The sequence below is a fragment of the Oncorhynchus nerka genome, linkage group LG2 (genome assembly GCF_034236695.1).
Source record: "Oncorhynchus nerka isolate Pitt River linkage group LG2, Oner_Uvic_2.0, whole genome shotgun sequence".
Classification (NCBI taxonomy): Eukaryota; Metazoa; Chordata; class Actinopteri; order Salmoniformes; family Salmonidae; genus Oncorhynchus; species Oncorhynchus nerka.
In genome coordinates this window covers 100,751,460-100,776,272 of record NC_088397.1, presented here as the reverse complement: position 1 = coordinate 100,776,272, position 24,813 = coordinate 100,751,460, and the positions used below count along the sequence as shown (strand labels likewise).

General features: G+C 43.7%; 1 protein-coding gene across 2 annotated transcripts in view; it reads right to left on the bottom strand.

Moving 5' to 3' along the window:
- Positions 1-4,000: 4,000 nt before the first annotated feature.
- The window catches only part of ptpdc1a (protein tyrosine phosphatase domain containing 1a), an 87,209-nt gene continuing 66,396 nt past the window's right edge, over positions 4,001-24,813 (bottom strand). Inside the window, exons 8-11 of one of the 2 annotated variants that reach the window (XM_065004758.1) lie at positions 24,285-24,813; positions 23,586-23,771; positions 10,097-10,207; positions 4,001-5,266 (exon numbers count right to left, since the gene is read on the bottom strand). The exon at positions 24,285-24,813 is cut by the window's right edge and continues 887 nt beyond it. In XM_065004758.1, coding sequence (XP_064860830.1) covers positions 5,147-5,266; positions 10,097-10,207; positions 23,586-23,771; positions 24,285-24,813 — 946 coding nt within the window. In that variant the 3' untranslated portion in view covers positions 4,001-5,146. The remainder of the gene's footprint in view (positions 5,267-10,096; positions 10,208-23,585; positions 23,772-24,284) is intronic. The other variant, XM_065004761.1, reaches the window with a different exon arrangement.

Sequence of the window (24,813 nt, the reverse complement as noted above, 5' to 3'; positions counted from 1 at the left end):
CCCTTTAATGGAGCTATAGCTCCCGCCCCTTTAATGGAGCAGCAGCTCCCGTCCCTTTAATGGAGCTACAGCTCCCGTCCCTTTAATGGAGCTACAGCTCCCGTCCCTTTAATGGAGCTACAGCTCCCGTCCCTTTAATGGAGCTATAGCTCCCGCCCCTTTAATGGAGCTATAGCTCCCGCCCCTTTAATGGAGCTACAGCTCCCGTCCCTTTAATGGAGCTACAGCTCCCATCCCTTTAATGGAGCTATAGCTCCCGTCCCTTTAATGGAGCTACAGCTGCCGTCCTTTTAAACTGGAGTTTACGTCCCTTAGTTAAACTGGAGTTTACGTCCCTTAGTTAAACTGGAGTTTACGTCCCTTGGTTAAACTGGAGTTTACGTCCCTTGGTTAAACTGGAGTTTACGTCCCTTGGTTAAACTGGAGTTTACGTCCCTTAGTTAAACTGGAGTTTACGTCCCTTAGTTAAACTGGAGTTTACGTCCCTTGGTTAAACTGGAGTTTACGTCCCTTGGTTAAACTGGAGCTTACGTCCCTTAGTTAAACTGGAGTTTACGTCCCTTAGTTAAACTGGAGTTTACGTCCCTTAGTTAAACTGGAGTTTACGTCCCTTAGTTAAACTGGAGTTTACGTCCCTTAGTTAAACTGGAGGGCTTCTGTCAGTGTTACACATCTGCAGTGGGCCACCGGCCCATCAAACAGACCTACATTACGTTGACAAAGTGTTGTCTTTACATTGACAAAGTGTTGTCTTTACATTGACAAAGTGTTGTCTTTACATTGACAAAGTGTTGTCTTTACATTGACAAAGTGTTGTCCTTACATTGTCTCCTGGGTCTGCATCCCAAATGGCACCCTATTCCATATATAGTACACTACTTTAGACCCAAAAGGAATAGTAGTGCACTATAAAGGGAGTAGGGTGCCATTTGGGACGCCAGTCCAGTAAGTGAGGTCAGAGCGGCTACGGTGTTCAACAATCTACAGTGTTTCCTTTAGAGACGACAGGACAGATCCCCAGGACAGATCCCCAGGACAGATCCCCAGGACAGGACAGATCCCCAGGACAGATCCCCAGGACAGATCCCCATATCAGGACAGGACAGATCCCCAGGACAGATCCCCAGGACAGATCCCCAGGACAGATCCCCAGGACAGATCCCCATATCAGGACAGGACAGATCCCCAGGACAGATCCCCAGGACAGATCCCAGGACAGATCCCCATATCAGGACAGGACAGATCCCCAGGACAGATCCCCATATCAGGACAGGACAGATCCCCAGGACAGACCCCAGGACAGATCCCCAGGACAGATCCCCATATCAGGACAGGACAGATCCCCAGGACAGATCCCCAGGACAGATCCCCAGGACAGATCCCCAGGACAGATCCCCATATCAGGACAGGACAGATCCCCATATCAGGACAGGACAGATCCCCAGGACAGATCCCCAGGACAGATCCCCATATCAGGACAGGACAGATCCCCATATCAGGACAGGACTGATCCCCATATCAGGACAGGACAGATCCCCATATCAGGACAGGACAGATCCCCATATCAGGACAGGACAGATCCCCATATCAGGACAGGACAGATCCCCATATCAGGACAGGACAGATCCCCATATCAGGCCATTATAGTAGTTAACTAATAAACACAGTGACATTATAGATCCCCATATCAGGCCATTATAGATCCCCATATCAGGCCATTACAGATCCCCATATCAGGCCATTACAGTAGTTAACTAATAGACACAGTGACAGTACAGATCCCCATATCAGGCCATTATAGTAGTTAACTAATAAACACAGTGACATTACAGATCCCCATATCAGGCCATTACAGATCCCCATATCAGGCCATTACAGATCCCCATATCAGGCCATTACAGATCCCCATATCAGGCCATTACAGATCCCCATATCAGGCCATTACAGATCCCCATATCAGGCCATTACAGATCCCCATATCAGGCCATTATAGTAGTTAACCAATAAACACAGTGACATTATAGATCCCCATATCAGGCCATTACAGATCCCCATATCAGGCCATTATAGTAGTTAACTAATAGACACAGTAACATTACAGATCCCCATATCAGGCCATTACAGATCCCCATATCAGGCCATTATAGTAGTTGAGGCAGAGAGCGTTTCAATGCAGAGGTGGTTGGAGGCAGGTTTTGATGAAGTCGTCCTAACCCACTGGTTGAATCTGGTTGAGTCTATGCCCAGTGGGAATGACCTTTTATACAGTACAGATCCCCATATCAGGCCATTATAGTAGTTAACTAATAGACACAGTGACATTACGACATGTTTAGGCCCAGTGGGAATGACCTTTTATACAGTACAATGTTTTCTCATGTCTCAGTCAGGTGTTTTTGGTGTCTTATTTAAGATGAGGACAAAAATTACAGTATTGCTTTAAAAGGACAATTACTGTGACCAGCTAGTTTGCATTACTTACGAAAGAAAGAGCATTTACAGTTGCATTTTAATCTAGCTAAGCAATTTACGAATTAACATATCAAGTTCTGCATTTTGTCGGGCTGCATCCCAAATGGCACTCTATTCCCTATATAGTGCACTACTTCTGACTAGAGCCCTATTCCCTATATAGTGCACTACTTCTGACTAGAGCCCACGGCACAATATAGTAGTGCACTATATAGGGAATAGGGTCCTGGTCTAAAGTAGTACACTATATAGGGAATAGGGCCCTGGTCTAAAGTAGTGCACTATATAGGGAATAGGGCCCTGGTCTAAAGTAGTGCACTATATAGGGAATAGGGCCCTGGTCTAAAGTAGTGCACTATATAGGGAATAGGACTCTGGTCTAACGTAGTGCATTATATAGGGAATAGGACTCTGGTCTAAAGTAGTGCACTATATAGGGAATAGGACTCTGGTCTAACGTAGTGCACTATATAGGGAATAGGACTCTGGTCTAAAGTAGTGCACTATATAGGAAATAGGGCCCTGGTCTAAAGTAGTGCACTATATAGGGAATAGGACTCTGGTCTAACGTAGTGCACTATATAGGGAATAGGACTCTGGTCTAACGTAGTGCACTATATAGGGAATAGGGTCCTGGTCTAAAGTAGTACACTATATAGGGAATAGGGCCCTGGTCTAAAGTAGTGCACTATATAGGGAATAGGGCCCTGGTCTAAAGTAGTGCACTATATAGGGAATAGGGCCCTGGTCTAAAGTAGTGCACTATATAGGGAATAGGACTCTGGTCTAACGTAGTGCACTATATAGGGAATAGGACTCTGGTCTAAAGTAGTGCACTATATAGGGAATAGGGCCCTGGTCTAAAGTAGTGCACTATATAGGGAATAGGACTCTGGTCTAACGTAGTGCACTATATAGGGAATAGGACTCTGGTCTAAAGTAGTGCACTATATAGGGAATAGGGCCCTGGTCTAAAGTAGTGCACTATATAGGGAATAGGACTCTGGTCTAACGTAGTGCACTATATAGGGAATAGGACTCTGGTCTAACGTAGTGCACTATATAGGGAATAGGGCTCTGGTCTAAAGTAGTACACTATATAGGGAATAGGACTCTGGTCTAAAGTAGTGCACTATATAGGGAATAGGACTCTGGTCTAAAGTAGTGCACTATATAGGGAATAGGGCTCTGGTCTAAAGTAGTGCACTATATAGGGAAAAGGGCCCTGGTCTAAAGTAGTGCACTATATAGGGAAAAGGGCCCTGGTCTAAAGTAGTGCACTATATAGGGAATAGGACTCTGGTCTAACGTAGTGCACTATATAGGGAATAGGGCCCTGGTCTAAAGTAGTGCACTATATAGGGAATAGGGCCCTGGTCTAAAGTAGTGCACTATATAGGGAATAGGGCCCTGGTCTAAAGTAGTGCACTATGTAGGCAATAGGGTGCTATTTGGGACATCCTGTTTCATCATGTTTTTCTAATCGAGTGAGAAGTTCAATAAATAAGACATTGTTTTAGACAGTAAATATATTTTGGTTCAAATTAAATCAAGTTTTTATTTTTCTTCTTCAGCTGAGCAGAAGTTCAATTCTTCACTGAAATAAAATAACATTTACATTCATTTCATCAGGATTCCCTTTCCAGTCAATGCTGACAAAAACCAACGTCCCGACCAACACCCTATTCCCTATATAGTGCACTACATACCTTTGACAATGACCCATTGGGCTCTGGTCTAAAGTAGTGCACTATATAGGGAAAAGGGCCCTGGTCTAAAGTAGTGCACTATATAGTAAATAGGGCCCTGGTCTAAAGTAGTGCACTATATAGGGAATAGGGTTCTGGTCTAAAGTAGTGCACTATATAGGGAATAGGGCCCTGGTCTAAAGTAGTGCACTATATAGGGAATAGGGTTCTGGTCTAAAGTAGTACACTATATAGGGAATAGGGCCCTGGTCTAAAGTAGTGCACTATATAGGGAAAAGGGCCCTGGTCTAAAGTAGTGCACTATATAGGGAATAGGGTGCTATTTGGGACAACCATCCGTTTCCACAGCAACACCTACAGTAGTAGATGGATGAGATCAGAACACTAAGTCATGTAGCTGAAACATCACCTGGCACATTGACACAGTATGGCAGTTTTACATTTAAAAAAAAACGAACACTAAGAAATAGCTAAAAAACAAACCAAAACAAACCTTGATGCTGAAATCACATCACGTTGTCATACAACATCAAAATGATTTAATCTAAAGCTTGGTAACAGTAGGGAACGCAGTGCAGCAGCAGTCAGGACAGAGCTTAATGGAAAACTCCACCTAAAAACTATCTTTTGGTATTTGTTTCATTAGTCCAATGTTGACATAGTCCCAAACTGTTTTGCTTGTCAGCAATCAAGTTTCCAAGATATGTAACTTTCAAAATACAGAAATCATCCCCATATGACGCATTTTGAAAGTTACATAACTTAAAAACTTGATTGCTGACAAGCAAAACAGTTTGGGACTATGTCAACACTGGACTAATGAAACAAATACCAAAATATAGTTTTGGGTGGAGTTTTCCTTTAACGTTGGGCCAGGAGAGAGAAAGAAGGGGAGGAGAGGCGGGAGGAGGTTAGCTGGTCAAAACAGGGGGGGGGTGGGGGGAGAGGAGAGGTCCAAGGGAACATCAGGAGGAGTGGTTGGTCGACTCCATCTCCTCCTCGGCTCTGTCTCTCAACTGATGCAGGATGGGAGTCAGGGTGGCCATCAGTGTCTGGTGTAGAACATGGTCACTCTCTGAGGAGATCTGGGAGATAAGACATAAAACATGGTCACTCTGAGGAGATCTGGTGGATAAGACATAGAACATGGTCACTCTGAGGAGATCTGGGAGATAAGACATAAAACATGGTCACTCTGAGGAGATCTGGTGGATAAGACATAGAACATGGTCACTCTGAGGATATCTGGGAGATAAGACATAGAACATGGTCACTCTGAGGAGATCTGGGAGATAAGACATAGAACATGGTCACTCTGAGGAGATCTGGGAGATAAGACATAGAACATGGTCACTCTCTGAGGAGATCTGGTGGATAAGACATAGAACATGGTCACTCTCTGAGGAGATCTGGTGGATAAGACATAGAACATGGTCACTCTCTGAGGAGATCTGGGAGATAAGACATAGAACATGGTCACTCTCTGAGGAGATCTGGGATAAGATGGTCAAGGAGATCTGGTGACATAGATAAGAACATGGTCACTCTCTGAGGAGATCTGGTGGATAAGACATAGAACATGGTCACTCTGAGATATCTGGTGGAGACATAGAACATGGTCACTCTGAGGAGATCTAAGACATAGAACATGGTCACTGAGAGATCTGGGAGATAAGACATAGAACATGGTCACTCTCTGAGGAGATCTGGGAGATAAGACATAGAACATGGTCACTCTCTGAGGAGATCTGGGAGATAAGACATAGAACATGGTCACTCTCTGAGGAGATCTGGGAGATAAGACATAGAACATGGTCACTCTCTGAGGAGATCTGGGAGATAAGACATAGAACATGGTCACTCTCTGAGGAGATCTGGGAGATAAGACATAGAACATGGTCACTCTCTGAGGAGATCTGGGAGATAAGACATAGAACATGGTCACTCTCTGAGGAGATCTGGTGGATAAGACACCAATGATGTTGCCCTTGCTGCGGGTGATTCCCTGATCCACCTCTACGCAGACGACACCATTCTATATACTTCTGGCCCGTCATTGGACACTGTGCTATCTAACCTCCAAACGAGCTTCAATGCCATACAACACTCCTTCCGTGGCCTCCAACTGCTCTTAAACGCTAGTAAAACCAAATGCATGCTTTTCAACCGTTCGCTGCCTGCACCCGCACGCCCGACTAGCATCACCACCCTGGATGGTTCCGACCTTGAATATGTGGACATCTATAAGTACCTAGGTGTCTGGCTAGACTGCAAACTCTCCTTCCAGACCCATATCAAACATCTACAATCGAAAATCAAATCAAGAGTCGGCTTTCTATTCCGCAACAAAGCCTCCTTCACTCACGCTGCCAAGCTTACCCTAGTAAAACTGACTATCCTACCGATCCTCGACTTCGGCGATGTCATCTACAAAATTGCTTCCAACACTCTACTCAGCAAACTGGATGCAGTTTATCACAGTGCCATCCGTTTTGTCACTAAAGCACCTTATACTACCCACCACTGCGACTTGTATGCTCTAGTCGGCTGGCCCTCGCTACATATTCGTCGCCAGACCCACTGGCTCCAGGTCATCTACAAGGCCATGCTAGGTAAAGCTCCGCCTTATCTCAGTTCACTGGTCACGATGGCAACACCCATCCGTAGCACGCGCTCCAGCAGGTATATCTCACTGATCATCCCTAAAGCCAACACCTCATTCGGCCGCCTTTCGTTCCAGTTCTCTGCTGCCTATGACTGGAACAAATTGCAAAAATAGCTGAAGTTGGAGACTTTTATCTCCCTCACCAACTTCAAACATCAGCTATCCGAGCAGCTAACCGATCGCTGCAGCTGTACATAATCTATCGGTAAACAGCCCACCCATTTTCACCTACCTCATCCCCACAGTTTTTATTTATTTACTTTTCTGCTCTTTTGCACACCAATATCTCTACCCGTACATGATCATCTGATCATTTATCACTCCAGTGTTAATCTGCTAAATTGTAATTATTCGCCTACCTCCTCATGCCTTTTGCACACATTGTATATAGACTCCCCTTTTTTTCTACTGTGTTATTGACTTGTTAACTGTTTACTCCATGTGTAACTCTGTGTTGTCTGTTCACACTGCTATGCTTTATCTTGGCCAGGTCGCAGTTGCAAATGAGAACTTGTTCTCAACTAGCCTACCTGGTTAAATAAAGGTGAAACAAATAAAGAAATAAAAAACATAGAACATGGTCACTCTGAGGAGATCTGGTGGATAAGACATAGAACATAGTCACTCTGAGGAGATCTGGTGGATAAGACATAGAACATGGTCACTCTGAGGAGATCTGGTGGATAAGACATAGAACATGGTCACTCTGAGGAGATCTGGTGGATAAGACATAGAACATGGTCACTCTCTGAGGAGATCTGGTGGATAAGACATAGAACATGGTCACTCTGAGGAGATCTGGTGGATAAGACATAGAACATGGTCACTCTGAGGATATCTGGTGGATAAGACATAGAACATGGTCACTCTGAGGAGATCTGGGAGATAAGACATAGAACATGGTCACTCTCTGAGGAGATCTGGGAGATAAGACATAGAACATGGTCACTCTGAGGAGATCTGGGAGATAAGACATAGAACATGGTCACTGAGGAGATCTGGGAGATAAGACATAGAACATGGTCACTCTGAGGAGATCTGGTGGATAAGACATAGAACATGGTCACTCTGAGGAGATCTGGTGGATAAGACATAGAACATGGTCACTCTGAGGAGATCTGGTGGATAAGACATAGAACATGGTCACTCTGAGGAGATCTGGTGGATAAGACATAGAACATGGTCACTCTCTGAGGAGATCTGGGAGATAAGACATAGAACATGGTCACTCTGAGGAGATCTGGGAGATAAGACATAGAACATGGTCACTGAGGAGATCTGGGAGATAAGACATAGAACATGGTCACTCTGAGGAGATCTGGTGGATAAGACATAGAACATGGTCACTCTGAGGAGATCTGGTGGATAAGACATAGAACATGGTCACTCTCTGAGGAGATCTGGTGGATAAGACATAGAACATGGTCACTCTGAGGAGATCTGGTGGATAAGACATAGAACATGGTCACTCTCTGAGGAGATCTGGGAGATAAGACATAGAACATGGTCACTCTGAGGAGATCTGGGAGATAAGACATAGAACATGGTCACTCTCTGAGGAGATCTGGGAGATAAGACATAGAACATGGTCACTATCTGAGGAGATCTGGTGGTTAAGACATAGAACATGGTCACTCTGAGGAGATCTGGTGGTTAAGACATAGAACATGGTCACTCTGAGGAGATCGGGTGGATAAGACATAGAACATGGTCACTCTGAGGAGATCTGGTGGTTAAGACATAGAACATGGTCACTCTGAGGAGATCTGGTGGATACGGGGCGGCAGGGTAGCCTAGTGGTTAGAGTGTAGAGGAGGTAGGTATCCTAGTGGTTAGAGTGTAGAGGCGGCAGGGTAGCCTAGTGGTTAGAGTGTAGAGGAGGTAGGTATCCTAGTGGTTAGAGTGTAGAGGCGGCAGGGTAGCCTAGTGGTTAGAGTGTAGAGGCGGCAGGGTAGCCTAGTGGTTAGAGTGTTGGACTAGTAACCGGAAGGTTGCAAGCCCCCCAGCTGACAAGGTACAAATCTGTTGTTCTGCCCCTGAACAGGCAGTTAACCCACTGTTCCTAGGCCGTCATTGAAAATAAGAATTTGTTCTTAACTGACTTGCCTAGTAAAATAAAGGTAATTTTATTTTATTTTAAATAAGACATAGAACATGGTCACTCTAGGGGATCTGAGGGATAAGACATACAGAACATGGTCACTCTAGGGGATCTGAGGGATAAGACATAATGAACATGGTCACTCTAGGGGATCTGAGGGATAAGACATACAGAACATGGTCACTCTAGGGGATCTGAGGGATAAGACATAATGAACATGGTCACTCTAGGGGATCTGAGGGATAAGACATAATGAACATGGTCACTCTAGGGGATCTGAGGGATAAGACATACAGAACATGGTCACTCTAGGGGATCTGAGGGATAAGACATAATGAACATGGTCACTCTAGGGGATCTGAGGGATAAGACATAATGAACATGGTCACTCTCTGATGGGAACACACCACATCACACCAATGCTAGTAATGGATATGTTCCAAACAGCACCCTATTCCCTATTTAGTGTGTACCTTTGACCAGGACCCACAGGGCTCTGGGTGACAGTATGTTAGTATGGTATTCAGCTCAGGACCCACAGGGCTCTGGGTGACAGTATGTCAGTATGGTATTCAGCTCAGGACCCACAGGGCTCTGGGTGTAATCAGGAGACATGTTAGGAATATGGTATTAAAGTAATCCTTCTCACCCCCTTAGGTACCCACAGGGCTCTGGGTGACAGTATGTTAAATGATGGTATTCAGCTGTAAATGTATTAACCAGGACCCACAGGGCTCTGGGTGACAGTATGTCAGTATGGTATTCAGCTCAGGACCCACAGGGCTCTGGGTGACAGTATGTCAGTATGGTATTCAGCTCAGGACCCACAGGGCTCTGGGTGACAGTATGTCAGTATGGTATTCAGCTCAGGACCCACAGGGCTCTAGTCTAAAGTAGTGCACTACCCACAGGGCTCTGGTCTAAAGTAGTGCACTACCCACAGGGCTCTGGTCTAAAGTAGTGCACTACCCACAGGGCTCTGGTCTAAAGTAGTGCACTACCCACAGGGCTCTGGTCTAAAGTAGTGCACTACCCACAGGGCTCTGGTCTAAAGTAGTGCACTATGTAGAGAACAGGGTAGCATTTAGAACACACATTTGGCTTTTTCTTATTCTGAATAACAGGGATGTCCTTCTGTCCAGTACTGACCTTAGTGAACACCTTGATGGTGTGATTGAGGAAGTCAGCTTCCTCCTTGTCAGGTAAGGCCAGCAGATGAGCAGCACAGTCCAGGATACAGAGCAGGGTCAGTCTGTGGTCCTGGAGGAGAGGGAACAACAGACATAGAATTAAAATTCACAGGTCTTCTTCTGCTTGGAGGATTCTGGATTTCCTGTTTATTTCCCACCTGGGATTCTGGATTTCCTGTTTATTTCCCACCTGGGAAATTCTGAAAAATCAAAGAATTTGGGGAATGTTACTGGAAAATTTAAATTTGATTATATATATATAACCACCTGACCCGGGAAGGAAGGTATAGAGGAACGGTTACCTTAACCACACAATAACCTGTTCCTTTGTAGCTCCGTTGGTAGAGCACTGCGCTTGTCACGCCAGGGTAGTGTAGTATTAACCACGCTGTACCCCATATTAACCACGCTGTACCCCATATTAACCACGCTGTACCCCATATTAACCACGCTGTAACCCATATTAACCACACTGTAACCCATATTAACCACGCTGTAACCCGCTGTATATTAACCACGCTGTAACCCATATTAACCACGCTGTAACCCATATTAACCACGCTGTAACCCATATTAACCACGATGTACCCCATATTAACCACGCTGTAGCCCATATTAACCACGCTGTAACCACGCTGTAGCCCATATTAACCACGCTGTAACCCATATTAACCACGCTGTACCCCATATTAACCACGCTGTAACCCATATTAACCACGCTGTAACCCATATTAACCACGCTGTAACCCATATTAACCACGCTGTAACCCATATTAACCACGCTGTAACCCATATTAACCACGCTGTAACCCATATTAACCACGCTGTAACCCATATTAACCACGCTGTAACCCATATTAACCACGCTGTAACCCATATTAACCACGCTGTAACCCATATTAACCACGCTGTAGCCCATATTAACCACGCTGTAACCCATATTAACCACGCTGTAACCCATATTAACCCATATTAACCACGCTGTAACCCATATTAACCACGCTGTAACCCATATTAACCACGCTGTAACCCATATTAACCACGCTGTAACCCATATTAACCACGCTGTAACCCATATTAACCACGCTGTAACCCATATTAACCACGCTGTAACCCATATTAACCACGCTGTAACCCATATTAACCACGCTGTAACCCATATTAACCACGCTGTAACCCATATTAACCACGCTGTAGCCATATTAACCACGCTGTAACCCATATTAACCACGCTGTAACCCATATTAACCACGCTGTAACCCATATTAACCACGCTGTATTAACCACGCCCATATTAACCACGCTGTAACCCATATTAACCACGCTGTAACCCATATTAACCACGCTGTAATATTAACCGCTGTAACCCATATTAACCACGCTGTAACCCATATTAACCACGCTGTAACCCATATTAACCACGCTGTAACCCATATTAACCACGCTGTAACCCATATTAACCACGCTGTAACCCATATTAACCACGCTATTAAACCACGCTGTAACCCATATTAACCACGCTGTAACCCATATTAACCACGCTGTAACCCATATTAACCACGCTGTAATATTAACCACGCTGTAACATATTAACCACGCTGTAACCCATATTAACCACGCTGTAACCCCACGCTATATTAACCACGCTGTAACCCATATTAACCACGCTGTAACCCATATTAACCACGCTGTAACCCATATTAACCACGCTGTAACCCATATTAACCACGCTGTAACCCATATTAACCACGCTGTAACCCATATTAACCACGCTGTAGCCCATATTAACCACGCTGTAACCCATATTAACCACGCTGTAACCCATATTAACCACGCTGTAACCCATATTAACCACGCTGTAACCCATATTAACCACGCTAACCCATATTAACCACGCTGTAACCCATATTAACCACGCTGTAACCCATATTAACCACGCTGTAACCCATATTAACCACGCTGTAACCCATATTAACCACGCTGTAGCCCATATTAACCACGCTGTAGCCCATATTAACCACGCAGTAACCACGCTGTAGCCCATATTAACCACGCTGTAGCCCATATTAACCACGCTGTAACCCATATTAACCACGCTGTAACCCATATTAACCACGCTGTAGCCCATATTAACCACGCTGTAACCCATATTAACCACGCTGTAACCCATATTAACCACGCTGTAACCCATATTAACCACGCTGTAACCCATATTAACCACGCTGTAACCCATATTAACCACGCTGTAACCATTAACCACGCTGTAACCCATATTAACCACGCTGTAACCCATATTAACCACGCTATTAACCACGCTGTAACCCATATTAACCACGCTGTAACCCATATATAACCACGCTGTAACCCATATTAACCACGCTGTAACCCATATTAACCACGCTGTAACCCATATTAACCACGCTGTAACCCATATTAACCACGCTGTAACCCATATTAACCACGCTGTAACCCATATTAACCACGCTGTAACCCATATTAACCACGCTGTATATTAACCACGCTGTAGCCCATATTAACCACGCTGTAACCCATATTAACCACGCTGTAACCATATTAACCACGCTGTAACCCATATTAACCACGCTGTAACCCATATTAACCACGCTGTAACCCATATTAACCACGCTGTAACCCATATTAACCACGCTGTAACCCATATTAACCACGCTGTAACCACGCTGTAACCCATATTAACCACGCTGTAACCCATATTAACCACGCTGTAACCCATATTAACCACGCTGTAACCCATATTAACCACGCTGTAACCCATATTAACCACGCTGTAACCCATATTAACCACGCTGTAACCCATATTAACCACGCTGTAACCCATATTAACCACGCTGTAACCCATATTAACCACGCTGTAACCCATATTAACCACGCTGTAGCCCATAACCACGCTGTAACCCATATTAACCACGCTGTAACCCATATTAACCACGCTGTAACCCATATTAACCACGCTGTAACCCATATTAACCACGCTGTAACCCATATTAACCACGCTGTAACCCATATTAACCACGCTGTAACCCATATTAACCACGCTGTAACCCATATTAACCACGCTGTAACCCATATTAACCACGCTGTAACCCATATTAACCACGCTGTAACCCATATTAACCACGCTGTAACCATATTAACCACGCTGTAACCCATATTAACCACGCTGTAACCCATATTAACCACGCTGTAGCCCATAACCACGCTGTAACCCATAACCACGCTGTAACCCATATTAACCACGCTGTAACCCATATTAACCACGCTGTAACCCATATTAACCACGCTGTAACCCATATTAACCACGCTGTAACCCATATTAACCACGCTGTAACCCATATTAACCACGCTGTAACCCATATTAACCACGCTGTAACCCATATTAACCACGCTGTAACCCATATTAACCACGCTGTAACCCATATTAACCACGCTGTAACCCATATTAACCACGCTGTAACCCATATTAACCACGCTGTAACCCATATTAACCACGCTGTAACCCATATTAACCACGCTAACCCATTAACCACGCTGTAACCCATATTAACCACGCTGTAACCCATATTAACCACGCTGTAACCCATATTAACCACGCTGTAACCCATATTAACCACACGCTGTAACCCATATTAACCACGCTGTAACCCATATTAACCACGCTGTAACCCATATTAACCACGCTGTAACCCATATTAACCACGCTGTAACCCATATTAACCACGCTGTAACCCATATTAACCACGCTGTAACCCATATTAACCACGCTGTAACCCATATTAACCACGCTGTAACCCATATTAACCACGCTGTAACCCATATTAACCACGCTGTAACCCATATTAACCACGCTGTAGCCCATATTAACCACGCTGTAACCCATATTAACCACGCTGTAACCCATATTAACCACGCTGTAACCCATATTAACCACGCTGTAACCCATATTAACCACGCTGTAGCCCATATTAACCACGCTGTAACCCATATTAACCACGCTGTAACCCATATTAACCACGCTGTAACCCATATTAACCACGCTGTAACCCATATTAACCACGCTGTAACCCATATTAACCACGCTGTAACCCATATTAACCACGCTGTAACCCATATTAACCACGCTGTAACCCATATTAACCACGCTGTAGCCCATATTAACCACGCTGTAGCCCATATTAACCACGCAGTAACCACGCTGTACCCCATATTAACCACGCTGTAACCCATATTAACCACGCTGTAACCCATATTAACCACGCTGTAACCCATATTAACCACGCTGTAACCCATATTAACCACGCTGTAACCCATATTAACCACGCTGTAACCCATATTAACCACGCTGTAACCCATATTAACCACGCTGTAACCCATATAACCACGCTGTAACCCATATTAACCACGCTGTAATTAACCACGCTGTAACCCATATTAACCACGCTGTAACCCATATTAACCACGCTGTAACCCATATTAACCACGCTGTAACCCATATTAACCACGCTGTAATATTAACCACGCTGTAACCCATATTAACCACGCTGTAACCCATATTAACCACGCTGTAACCCATATTAACCACGCTGTAACCCATATTAACCACGCTGTAGCCCATATTAACCACGCTGTAACCCATATTAACCACGCTGTAACCCATATTAACCACGCTGTACCCCATATTAACCACGTGGTAACCCATATTAACCACGCTGTAACCCATATTAACCACGCTGTAACCCATATTAACCACGCATATAACCACGCTGTATATTAACCACGCTGTAACCCATATTAACCACGCTGTAGCCCATATTAACCACGCTGTAACCCATATTAACCACGCTGTAACCCATATTAACCACGCTGTAACCCATATTAACCACGCTGTAACCCATATTAACCACGCTGTAACCCATATTAACCACGCTGTAACCCATATTAACCACGCTGTAACCCATATTAACCACGCTGTAACCCATATTAACCACGCTGTAACCCATATTAACCACGCTGTACGCTTAACCACGCTGTAACATATTAACCACGCTGTAATTAACCACGCCCATATTAACCACGCTGTAACCCATATGTAACCCATATTAACCACGCTGTAACCCATATTAACCACGCTGTAGCCCATATTAACCACGCTGTAACCCATATTAACCACGCTGTAACCCACCCACGCTGTAACCCATATTAACCACGCTGTAATATTAACCACGCTGTAACCCATATTAACCACGCTGTAACCCATATTAACCACGCTGTAACCCATATTAACCACGCTGTAACCCATATTAACCACGCTGTAACCCATATTAACCACGCTGTAGCCCATAAACCACGCCACGCTGTAACCCATATTAACCACGCTGTAACCCATATTAACCACGCTGTAACCCATATTAACCACGCTGTAACCCATATTAACCACGCTGTAAACCCATATTAACCACGCTGTAACCCATATTAACCACGCTGTAACCCATATTAACCACGCTGTAACCCATAACCCATATTAACCACGCTGTAAACCCATATTAACCACGCTGTAACCCATATTAACCACGCTGTAACCCATATTAACCACGCTGTAACCCATATTAACCACGCTGTAACCCATATTAACCACGCTGTAACCACGCTGTATATTAACCACGCTGTAACCCATATTAACCACGCTGTAACCCATATTAACCACGCTGTAACCCATATTAACCACGCTGTAACCCATATTAACCACGCTGTAACCCATATTAACCACGCTGTAACCCATATTAACCACGCTGTAACCCATATTAACCACGCTGTAACCCATATTAACCACGCTGTAACCCATATTAACCACGCTGTAACCCATATTAACCACGCTGTAACCCATATTAACCACGCTGTAACCCATATTAACCACGCTGTAACCCATATTAACCACGCTGTAACCCATATTAACCACGCTGTAACCCATATTAACCACGCTGTAACCCATATTAACCACGCTGTAACCCATATTAACCACGCTGTAACCCATATTAACCACGCTGTAGCCCATATTAACCACGCTGTAGCCCACATTAACCACGCTGTAACCCATATTAACCACGCTGTAGCCCATATTAACCACGCTGTAGCCCATATTAACCACGCAGTAACCACGCTGTACCCCATATTAACCACGCTGTAACCCATATTAACCACGCTGTAACCCATATTAACCACGCTGTAACCCATATTAACCACGCTGTAACCCATATTAACCACGCTGTACCCCATATTAACCACGCTGTAACCCATATTAACCAACCACCACGCTGTAACCCATATTAACCACGCTGTAACCCATATTAACCACGCTGTAACCCATATTAACCACGCTGTAACCCATATTAACCACGCTGTAACCCATATTAACCACGCTGTAGCCCATATTAACCACGCTGTACCCCATATTAACCACGCTGTAACCCATATTAACCACGCTGTAACCCATATTAACCACGCTGTAGCCCATATTAACCAAGTGATAACCCATATTAACCACGCTGTAACCCATATTAACCACGCTGTAACCCATATTAACCACGCTGTAACCCATATTAACCACGCTGTACCCCATATTAACCACGCTGTAACCCATATTAACCACGCTGTAACCCATATTAACCACGCTGTAACCCATATTAACCACGCTGTAACCCATATTAACCACGCTGTAACCCATATTAACCACGCTGTAACCCATATTAACCACGCTGTAACCCATATTAACCACGCTGTAACCCATATTAACCACGCTGTAACCCATATTAACCACGCTGTAGCCCATATTAACCACGCAGTAACGCTGTAACCCATATTAACCACGCTGTAACCCATATTAACCACGCTGTAACCCATATTAACCACGCTGTAGCCCATATTAACCACGCTGTAACCCATATTAACCACGCTGTAACCCATATTAACCACGCTGTAACCCATATTAACCACGCTGTAACCCATATTAACCACGCTGTAACCCATATTAACCACGCTGTAACCCATATTAACCACGCTGTAACCCATATTAACCACGCTGTAACCCATATTAACCACGCTGTAACCCATATTAACCACGCTGTAACCCATATTAACCACGCTGTAACCCATATTAACCACGCTGTAACCCATATTAACCACGCTGTAACCCATATTAACCACGCTGTAGCCCATATTAACCACGCTGTAACCCATATTAACCACGCTGTAACCCATATTAACCACGCTGTAACCCATATTAACCACGCTGTAACCCATATTAACCACGCTGTAACCCATATTAACCACGCTGTAACCCATATTAACCACGCTGTAACCCATATTAACCACGCTGTAACCCATATTAACCACGCTGTAACCCATATTAACCACGCTGTAACCCATATTAACCACGCTGTAACCCATATTAACCACGCTGTAACCCATATTAACCACGCTGTAACCCATATTAACCACGCTGTAACCCATATTAACCACGCTGTAACCCATATTAACCACGCTGTAACCCATATTAACCACGCTGTAACCCATAACCACGCTGTAACCACGCTGTAACCCATATTAACCACGCTGTACCCCATATTAACCACGCTGTAACCCATATTAACCACGCTGTAACCCACGCTGTAACCCATATTAACCACGCTGTAACCCATATTAACCACGCTGTAACCCATATTAACCACGCTGTAACCCATATTAACCACGCTGTACCCCATATTAACCACGCTGTAACCCATATTAACCACGCTGTAACCCATATTAACCACGCTGTAACCCATATTAACCACGCTGTAACCCATATTAACCACGCTGTAACCCATATTAACCACGCTGTAACCCATATTAACCACGCTGTAACCCATGTAACCCATATTAACCACGCTGTAACCCATATTAACCACGCTGTAGCCCATATGTAACCACGCTGTAACCCATATTAACCACGCTGTAGCCCATATTAACCACGCTGTAACCCATATTAACCACGCTGTAACCCATATTAACCACGCTGTAACCCATATTAACCACGCTGTAACCCATATTAACCACGCTGTAACCCATATTAACCACGCTGTAGCCCATATTAACCACGCTGTAGCCCATATTAACCACGCTGTAGCCCATATTAACCACGCTGTAACCCATATTAACCACGCTGTAACCCATATTAACCACGCTGTAACCCATATTAACCACGCTGTAACCCATATTAACCACGCTGTAACCCATATTAACCACGCTGTAACCCATATTAACCACGCTGTAACCCATATTAACCACGCTGTAACCCATATTAACCACGCTGTAACCCATATTAACCACGCTGTACCCCATATTAACCACGCTGTAACCCATATTAACCACGCTGTAACCCATATTAACCACGCTGTAACCCATATTGTACGCTGTAACCCATATTAACCACGCTGTAACCCATATTAACCACGCTGTAACCCATATTAACCACGCTGTACCCCATATTAACCACGCTGTAACCCATATTAACCACGCTGTAGCCCATATTAACCACGCTGTAGCCCATATTAACCACGCTGTAACCCATATTAACCACGCTGTAACCCATATTAACCACGCTGTAGCCCATATTAACCACGCTGTAACCCATATTAACCACGCTGTAACCCATATCAACCACGCTGTAACCCATATTAACCACGCTGTAGCCCATATTAACCACGCTGTAGCCCATATTAACCACGCTGTAGCCCATATTAACCACGCTGTAGCCCATATTAACCACGCTGTAACCCATATTAACCACGCTGTAACCCATATTAACCACGCTGTACCCCATATTAACCACGCTGTACCCCATATTAACCACGCTGTACCCCATATTAACCACGCTGTAACCCATATTAACCACGCTGTAACCCATATTAACCACGCTGTAGCCCATATTAACCACGCTGTAACCCATATTAACCACGCTGTAACCCATATTAACCACGCTGTAACCCATATTAACCACGCTGTAGCCCATATTAACCACGCTGTAACCCATATTAACCACGCTGTAACCCATATTAACCACGCTGTAGCCCATATTAACCACGCTGTAACCCATATTAACCACGCTGTAACCCATATTAACCACGCTGTAGCCCATATCAACCACGCTGTAACCCATATTAACCACGCTGTAACCCATATTAACCACGCTGTAGCCCATATTAACCACGCTGTAGCCCATATTAACCACGCTGTAACCCATATTAACCAAGCGATAACCCATATGAAATAAGCGATAACCCATATTAAATGAGTGATAACCCATATTAAATGAGTGATAACCCATATTAAATGAGTGATTACATTTACATTTAAGTCATTTAGCAGACGCTCTTATCCAGAGCGACTTACAAATTGGTGCATTCACCTTATGACATCCAGTGGAACAGTAGTGCATCTAAATCTTTTAAGGGGGGGTGAGAGGGATTACTTTATCCTATCCTAGGTATTCCTTAAAGAGGTGGGGTTTCAGGTGTCTCCGGAAGGTGGTGATTGACTCCGCTGTCCTGGCCTCGTGAGGGAGTTTGTTCCACCATTGGGGGGCCAGAGCAGCGAACAGTTTTGACTGGGCTGAGCGGGAACTGTACTTCCTCAGTGGTAGGGAGGCGAGCAGGCCAGAGGTGGATGAACGCAGTGCCCTTGTTTGGGTGTAGGGCCTGATCAGAGCCTGGAGGTACTGAGGTGCCGTTCCCCTCACAGCTCCGTAGGCAAGCACCATGGTCTTGTAGCGGATGCGAGCTTCAACTGGAAGCCAGTGGAGAGAGCGGAGGAGCGGGGTGACGTGAGAGAACTTGGGAAGGTTGAACACCAGACGGGCTGCGTGAGTGATAACCCATATTAAATGAGTGATAACCCATATTAAATGAGTGATAACCCACAGTAACCACGCGATAACCCACATTAACCACGCAACAGCCCATATTAAATACGCAACAACCCATATTAAATTAGTGATAACCCATATTAAATACACAACAACCCATATTAAATACGCAACAACCCATATTAAATACACAACAACCCATATTAAATACGCAACAACCCATATTAAATACGCAACAACCCATATTAAATACGCAACAGCCCATATTAAATACGCAACAACCCATATTAAATACGCAACAACCCATATTAAATACGCAACAACCCATATTAAATACGCAACAACCCATATTAAATACGCAACAACCCATATTAAATACACAACAGCCCATATTAAATACACAACAACCCATATTAAACGCTACGCAACAACCCATATTAAACGCTAACGCAACAACCCATATTAAATGCAACAACCCATATTAAATACGCATACAGCCCATATTAAATACGCAACAACCCATATTAAATACGCAACAACCCATATTAAATACACAACAACCCATATTAAATACACAACAGCCCATATTAAATACGCAACAACCCATATTAAATACGCAACAACCCATATTAAATGAGTGATAACCCACAGTAACCATGCAATAGCCCATATTAAATGAGTGATAACCCACATTAAATGAGTGATAACCCACATTAACCATGCAACAACCCATATTAAATACACAACAACCCATATTAAATGAGTGATAACCCACATTAACCATGCAATAGCCCATATTAAATACACAACAGCCCATATTAAATACACAACAACCCATATTAAATGAGTGATAACCCACATTAACCATGCAATAGCCCATATTAAATACACAACAACCCACATTAACCATGCAATAGCCCATATTAAATACACAACAGCCCATATTAAATACACAATAGCCCATATTAAATGAGTGATAACCCACATTAACCATGCAATAGCCCATATTAAATACACAACAACCCACATTAACCATGCAATAGCCCATATTAAATACACAACAACCCATATTAAATGAGTGATAACCCATATTAACCATGCAATAGCCCATATTAAATGAGTGATACCCCACATTAACCATGCAATAGCCCATATTAAATACACAACAACCCATATTAAATGAGTGATAACCCACATTAACCATGCAACAACCCATATTAAATGAGTGATAACCCACATTAACCATGCAACAACCCATATTAAATACACAACAGCCCATATTAACCATGCAATAGCCCATATTAAATACACAACAACCCATATTAAATGAGTGATAACCCATATTAACCATGCAATAGCCCATATTAAATGAGTGATAACCCACATTAACCATGCAATAGCCCATATTAAATACACAACAACCCATATTAAATGAGTGATAACCCACATTAACCATGCAATAGCCCATATTAAATGAGTGATAACCCACATTAACCATGCAACAGCCCATATTAAATGAGTGATAACCCACATTAACCATGCAACAACCCATATTAAATGAGTGATACCCCACATTAACCATGCAATAGCCCATATTAAATACACAACAACCCATATTAAATGAGTGATAACCCACATTAACCATGCAATAGCCCATATTAAATGAGTGATAACCCACATTAACCATGCAATAGCCCATATTAAATACACAACAACCCATATTAAATGAGTGATAACCCACATTAACCATGCAATAGCCCATATTAAATACACAACAACCCATATTAAATGAGTGATAACCCACATTAACCATGCAATAGCCCATATTAAATGAGTGATAACCCACATTAACCATGCAATAGCCCATATTAAATGAGTGATAACCCACATTAACCATGCAACAACCCATATTAAATGAGTGATAACCCACATTAACCATGCAATAGCCCATATTAAATACACAACAACCCATATTAAATACACAACAACCCATATTAACCATGCAATAGCCCATATTAAATGAGTGATAACCCACATTAACCATGCAATAGCCCATATTAAATACACAACAACCCATATTAAATGAGTGATAACCCACATTAACCATGCAATAGCCCATATTAAATACACAACAACCCACATTAACCATGCAATAGCCCATATTAACCATGCAATAGCCCATATTAAATGAGTGATAACCCATATTAAATGAGTGATAACCCACATTAACCATGCAACAACCCATATTAAATACACAACAGCCCATATTAAATGAGTGATACCCCACATTAACCATGCAATAGCCCATATTAAATACACAACAACCCATATTAAATTAGTGATACCCCACATTAACCATGCAATAGCCCATATTAACCATGCAATAGCCCACATTAACCATGCAACAGCCCATATTAAATACACAACAACCCATATTAAATTAGTGATACCCCACATTAACCATGCAATAGCCCATATTAAATACACAACAACCCATATTAAATTAGTGATACCCCACATTAACCATGCAATAGCCCATATTAACCATGCAATAGCCCACATTAACCATGCAATAGCCCATATTAAATACACAACAGCCCATATTAAATGAGTGATACCCCACATTAACCATGCAACAGCCCATATTAAATACACAACAACCCATATTAAATTAGTGATACCCCACATTAACCATGCAACAGCCCATATTAAATACACAATAGCCCATATTAAATGAGTGATAACCCACATTAACCATGCAATAGCCCATATTAACCATGCAATAGCCCACATTAACCATGCAACAGCCCATATTAAATACACAACAACCCATATTAAATTAGTGATACCCCACATTAACCATGCAATAGCCCATATTAAATACACAACAACCCATATTAAATGAGTGATAACCCACATTAACCATGCAATAGCCCATATTAAATACACAACAACCCATATTAAATTAGTGATACCCCACATTAACCATGCAATAGCCCATATTAAATACACAACAACCCATATTAAATGAGTGATAACCCACATTAACCATGCAATAGCCCATATTAAATACACAACAACCCACATTAACCATGCAATAGCCCATATTAAATACACAACAACCCACATTAACCATGCAATAGCCCATATTAAATACACAACAACCCACATTAACCATGCAATAGCCCATATTAAATACACAACAACCCATATTAAATGAGTGATACCCCACATTACCCATGCAACAACCCATATTAAATACACAACAACCCATATTAAATGAGTGATAACCCACATTAACCATGCAATAGCCCATATTAAATACACAACAGCCCATATTTGCAAAAATGTCTAAAAACCTGTTTTCACTGTCATTATCTTTGTCATTATTGGATATTGTGTGTAGATTTGTATTAATTTAATCCATTTTAGAATAAGGCTGTAACGTAACAAAATGTGGAAAAAGCCAAGGTCTGAATAGTTTCCGAAGGCACTGTATATGACATCATCATACCTTCTCCAGAGAACTGAGTGCATGCTGAGAATTGTAGTTTTTCTGGCCCAGGGCCTGGACATCCTGAGAGGAGATGATTGGCTCTTTGAGCTGCTCCAGCCAGGACCACATGAGACCAGCCAGCACCATAGGGTCTCTCTCTAGACTCAGCCTCTCCCAGGCTCCTTCTCTGGAGTTCAGCTCTGTCTGCCGGACCACACACACTATCGCATTAGTAGTCAACATCACACCTGGGTTCAAATACTTCATCTGTCTTTCATTGAGCTGCCTATTGCAATGGAAGCAATAGAACAATTCAAATGGTGCCAACCTGGCACGCCAACCTGGCACGCCAACCTGGCACGTCAACCTGGCACGCCAACCTGGCACTCCATGCAGGCTAAAGCAAACCTGGCACGTCAACCTGGCACGTCAACCTGGCACGCCAACCTGGCACTCCAAGCAGGCTAATGCAAACCTGGCACGCCAACCTGGCACGTCAACCTGGCACGTTAACCTGGCACGTCAACCTGGCACGTTAACCTGGCACGCCAACCTGGCACGCCAACCTGGCACGTTAACCTGGCACGCCAACCTGGCACGCCAACCTGGCACGCCAACCTGGCACGTTAACCTGGCACACCAACCTGGCACGCCAGGCAGGCTAAAGCAAACGCTGAAAGTATTTCAAATAGTATCTGTCAAACTGTCATGTCTTACCTGCCACACTGAGACCTTGTAGTGGAGAACTTCATCATTCAGGCCCAAAGACAGAGCTCTGGCCACCAGCAGACGTCTGGCTTCCAGGGACAGCTCAGCATACAGGGTGATGACAGGGACTTCTGTCAGCCTCTCCCTGTCCTCTCTGTCCTTCCGTTCCTCTCTGTCCTCTCTTTCTCCAGCCTTCCCCCTCACTCTTTGCTCTCTGTCTCCAGCCCTGTCTACCCCACACACAGACTCCTCTCCTCCTGTAAGGCTCATCACAGGCATATCTCCTCTCCACGGCCTCCCCTCTGACAGCTCTTCTCCTGAGGGCTTGGACAGACTACCCCCAAACCCAAAGGACAGACTTCGCTGGCCCTCGCAGAGCTGCTTCCGTCTCTGGAAGAGAGGAGACATGTTCTTCTGGGTGTGGTGATCACTCTCCTTAGAACTCCTTTCCTGTCCTCCTCGCCTCTCCTCCCTCGTCTGCTCTCCCATGGAGAAGGGGTGGTGCTGTGGAGGGAGGCTAGGGGATGTGGGGGGCTCC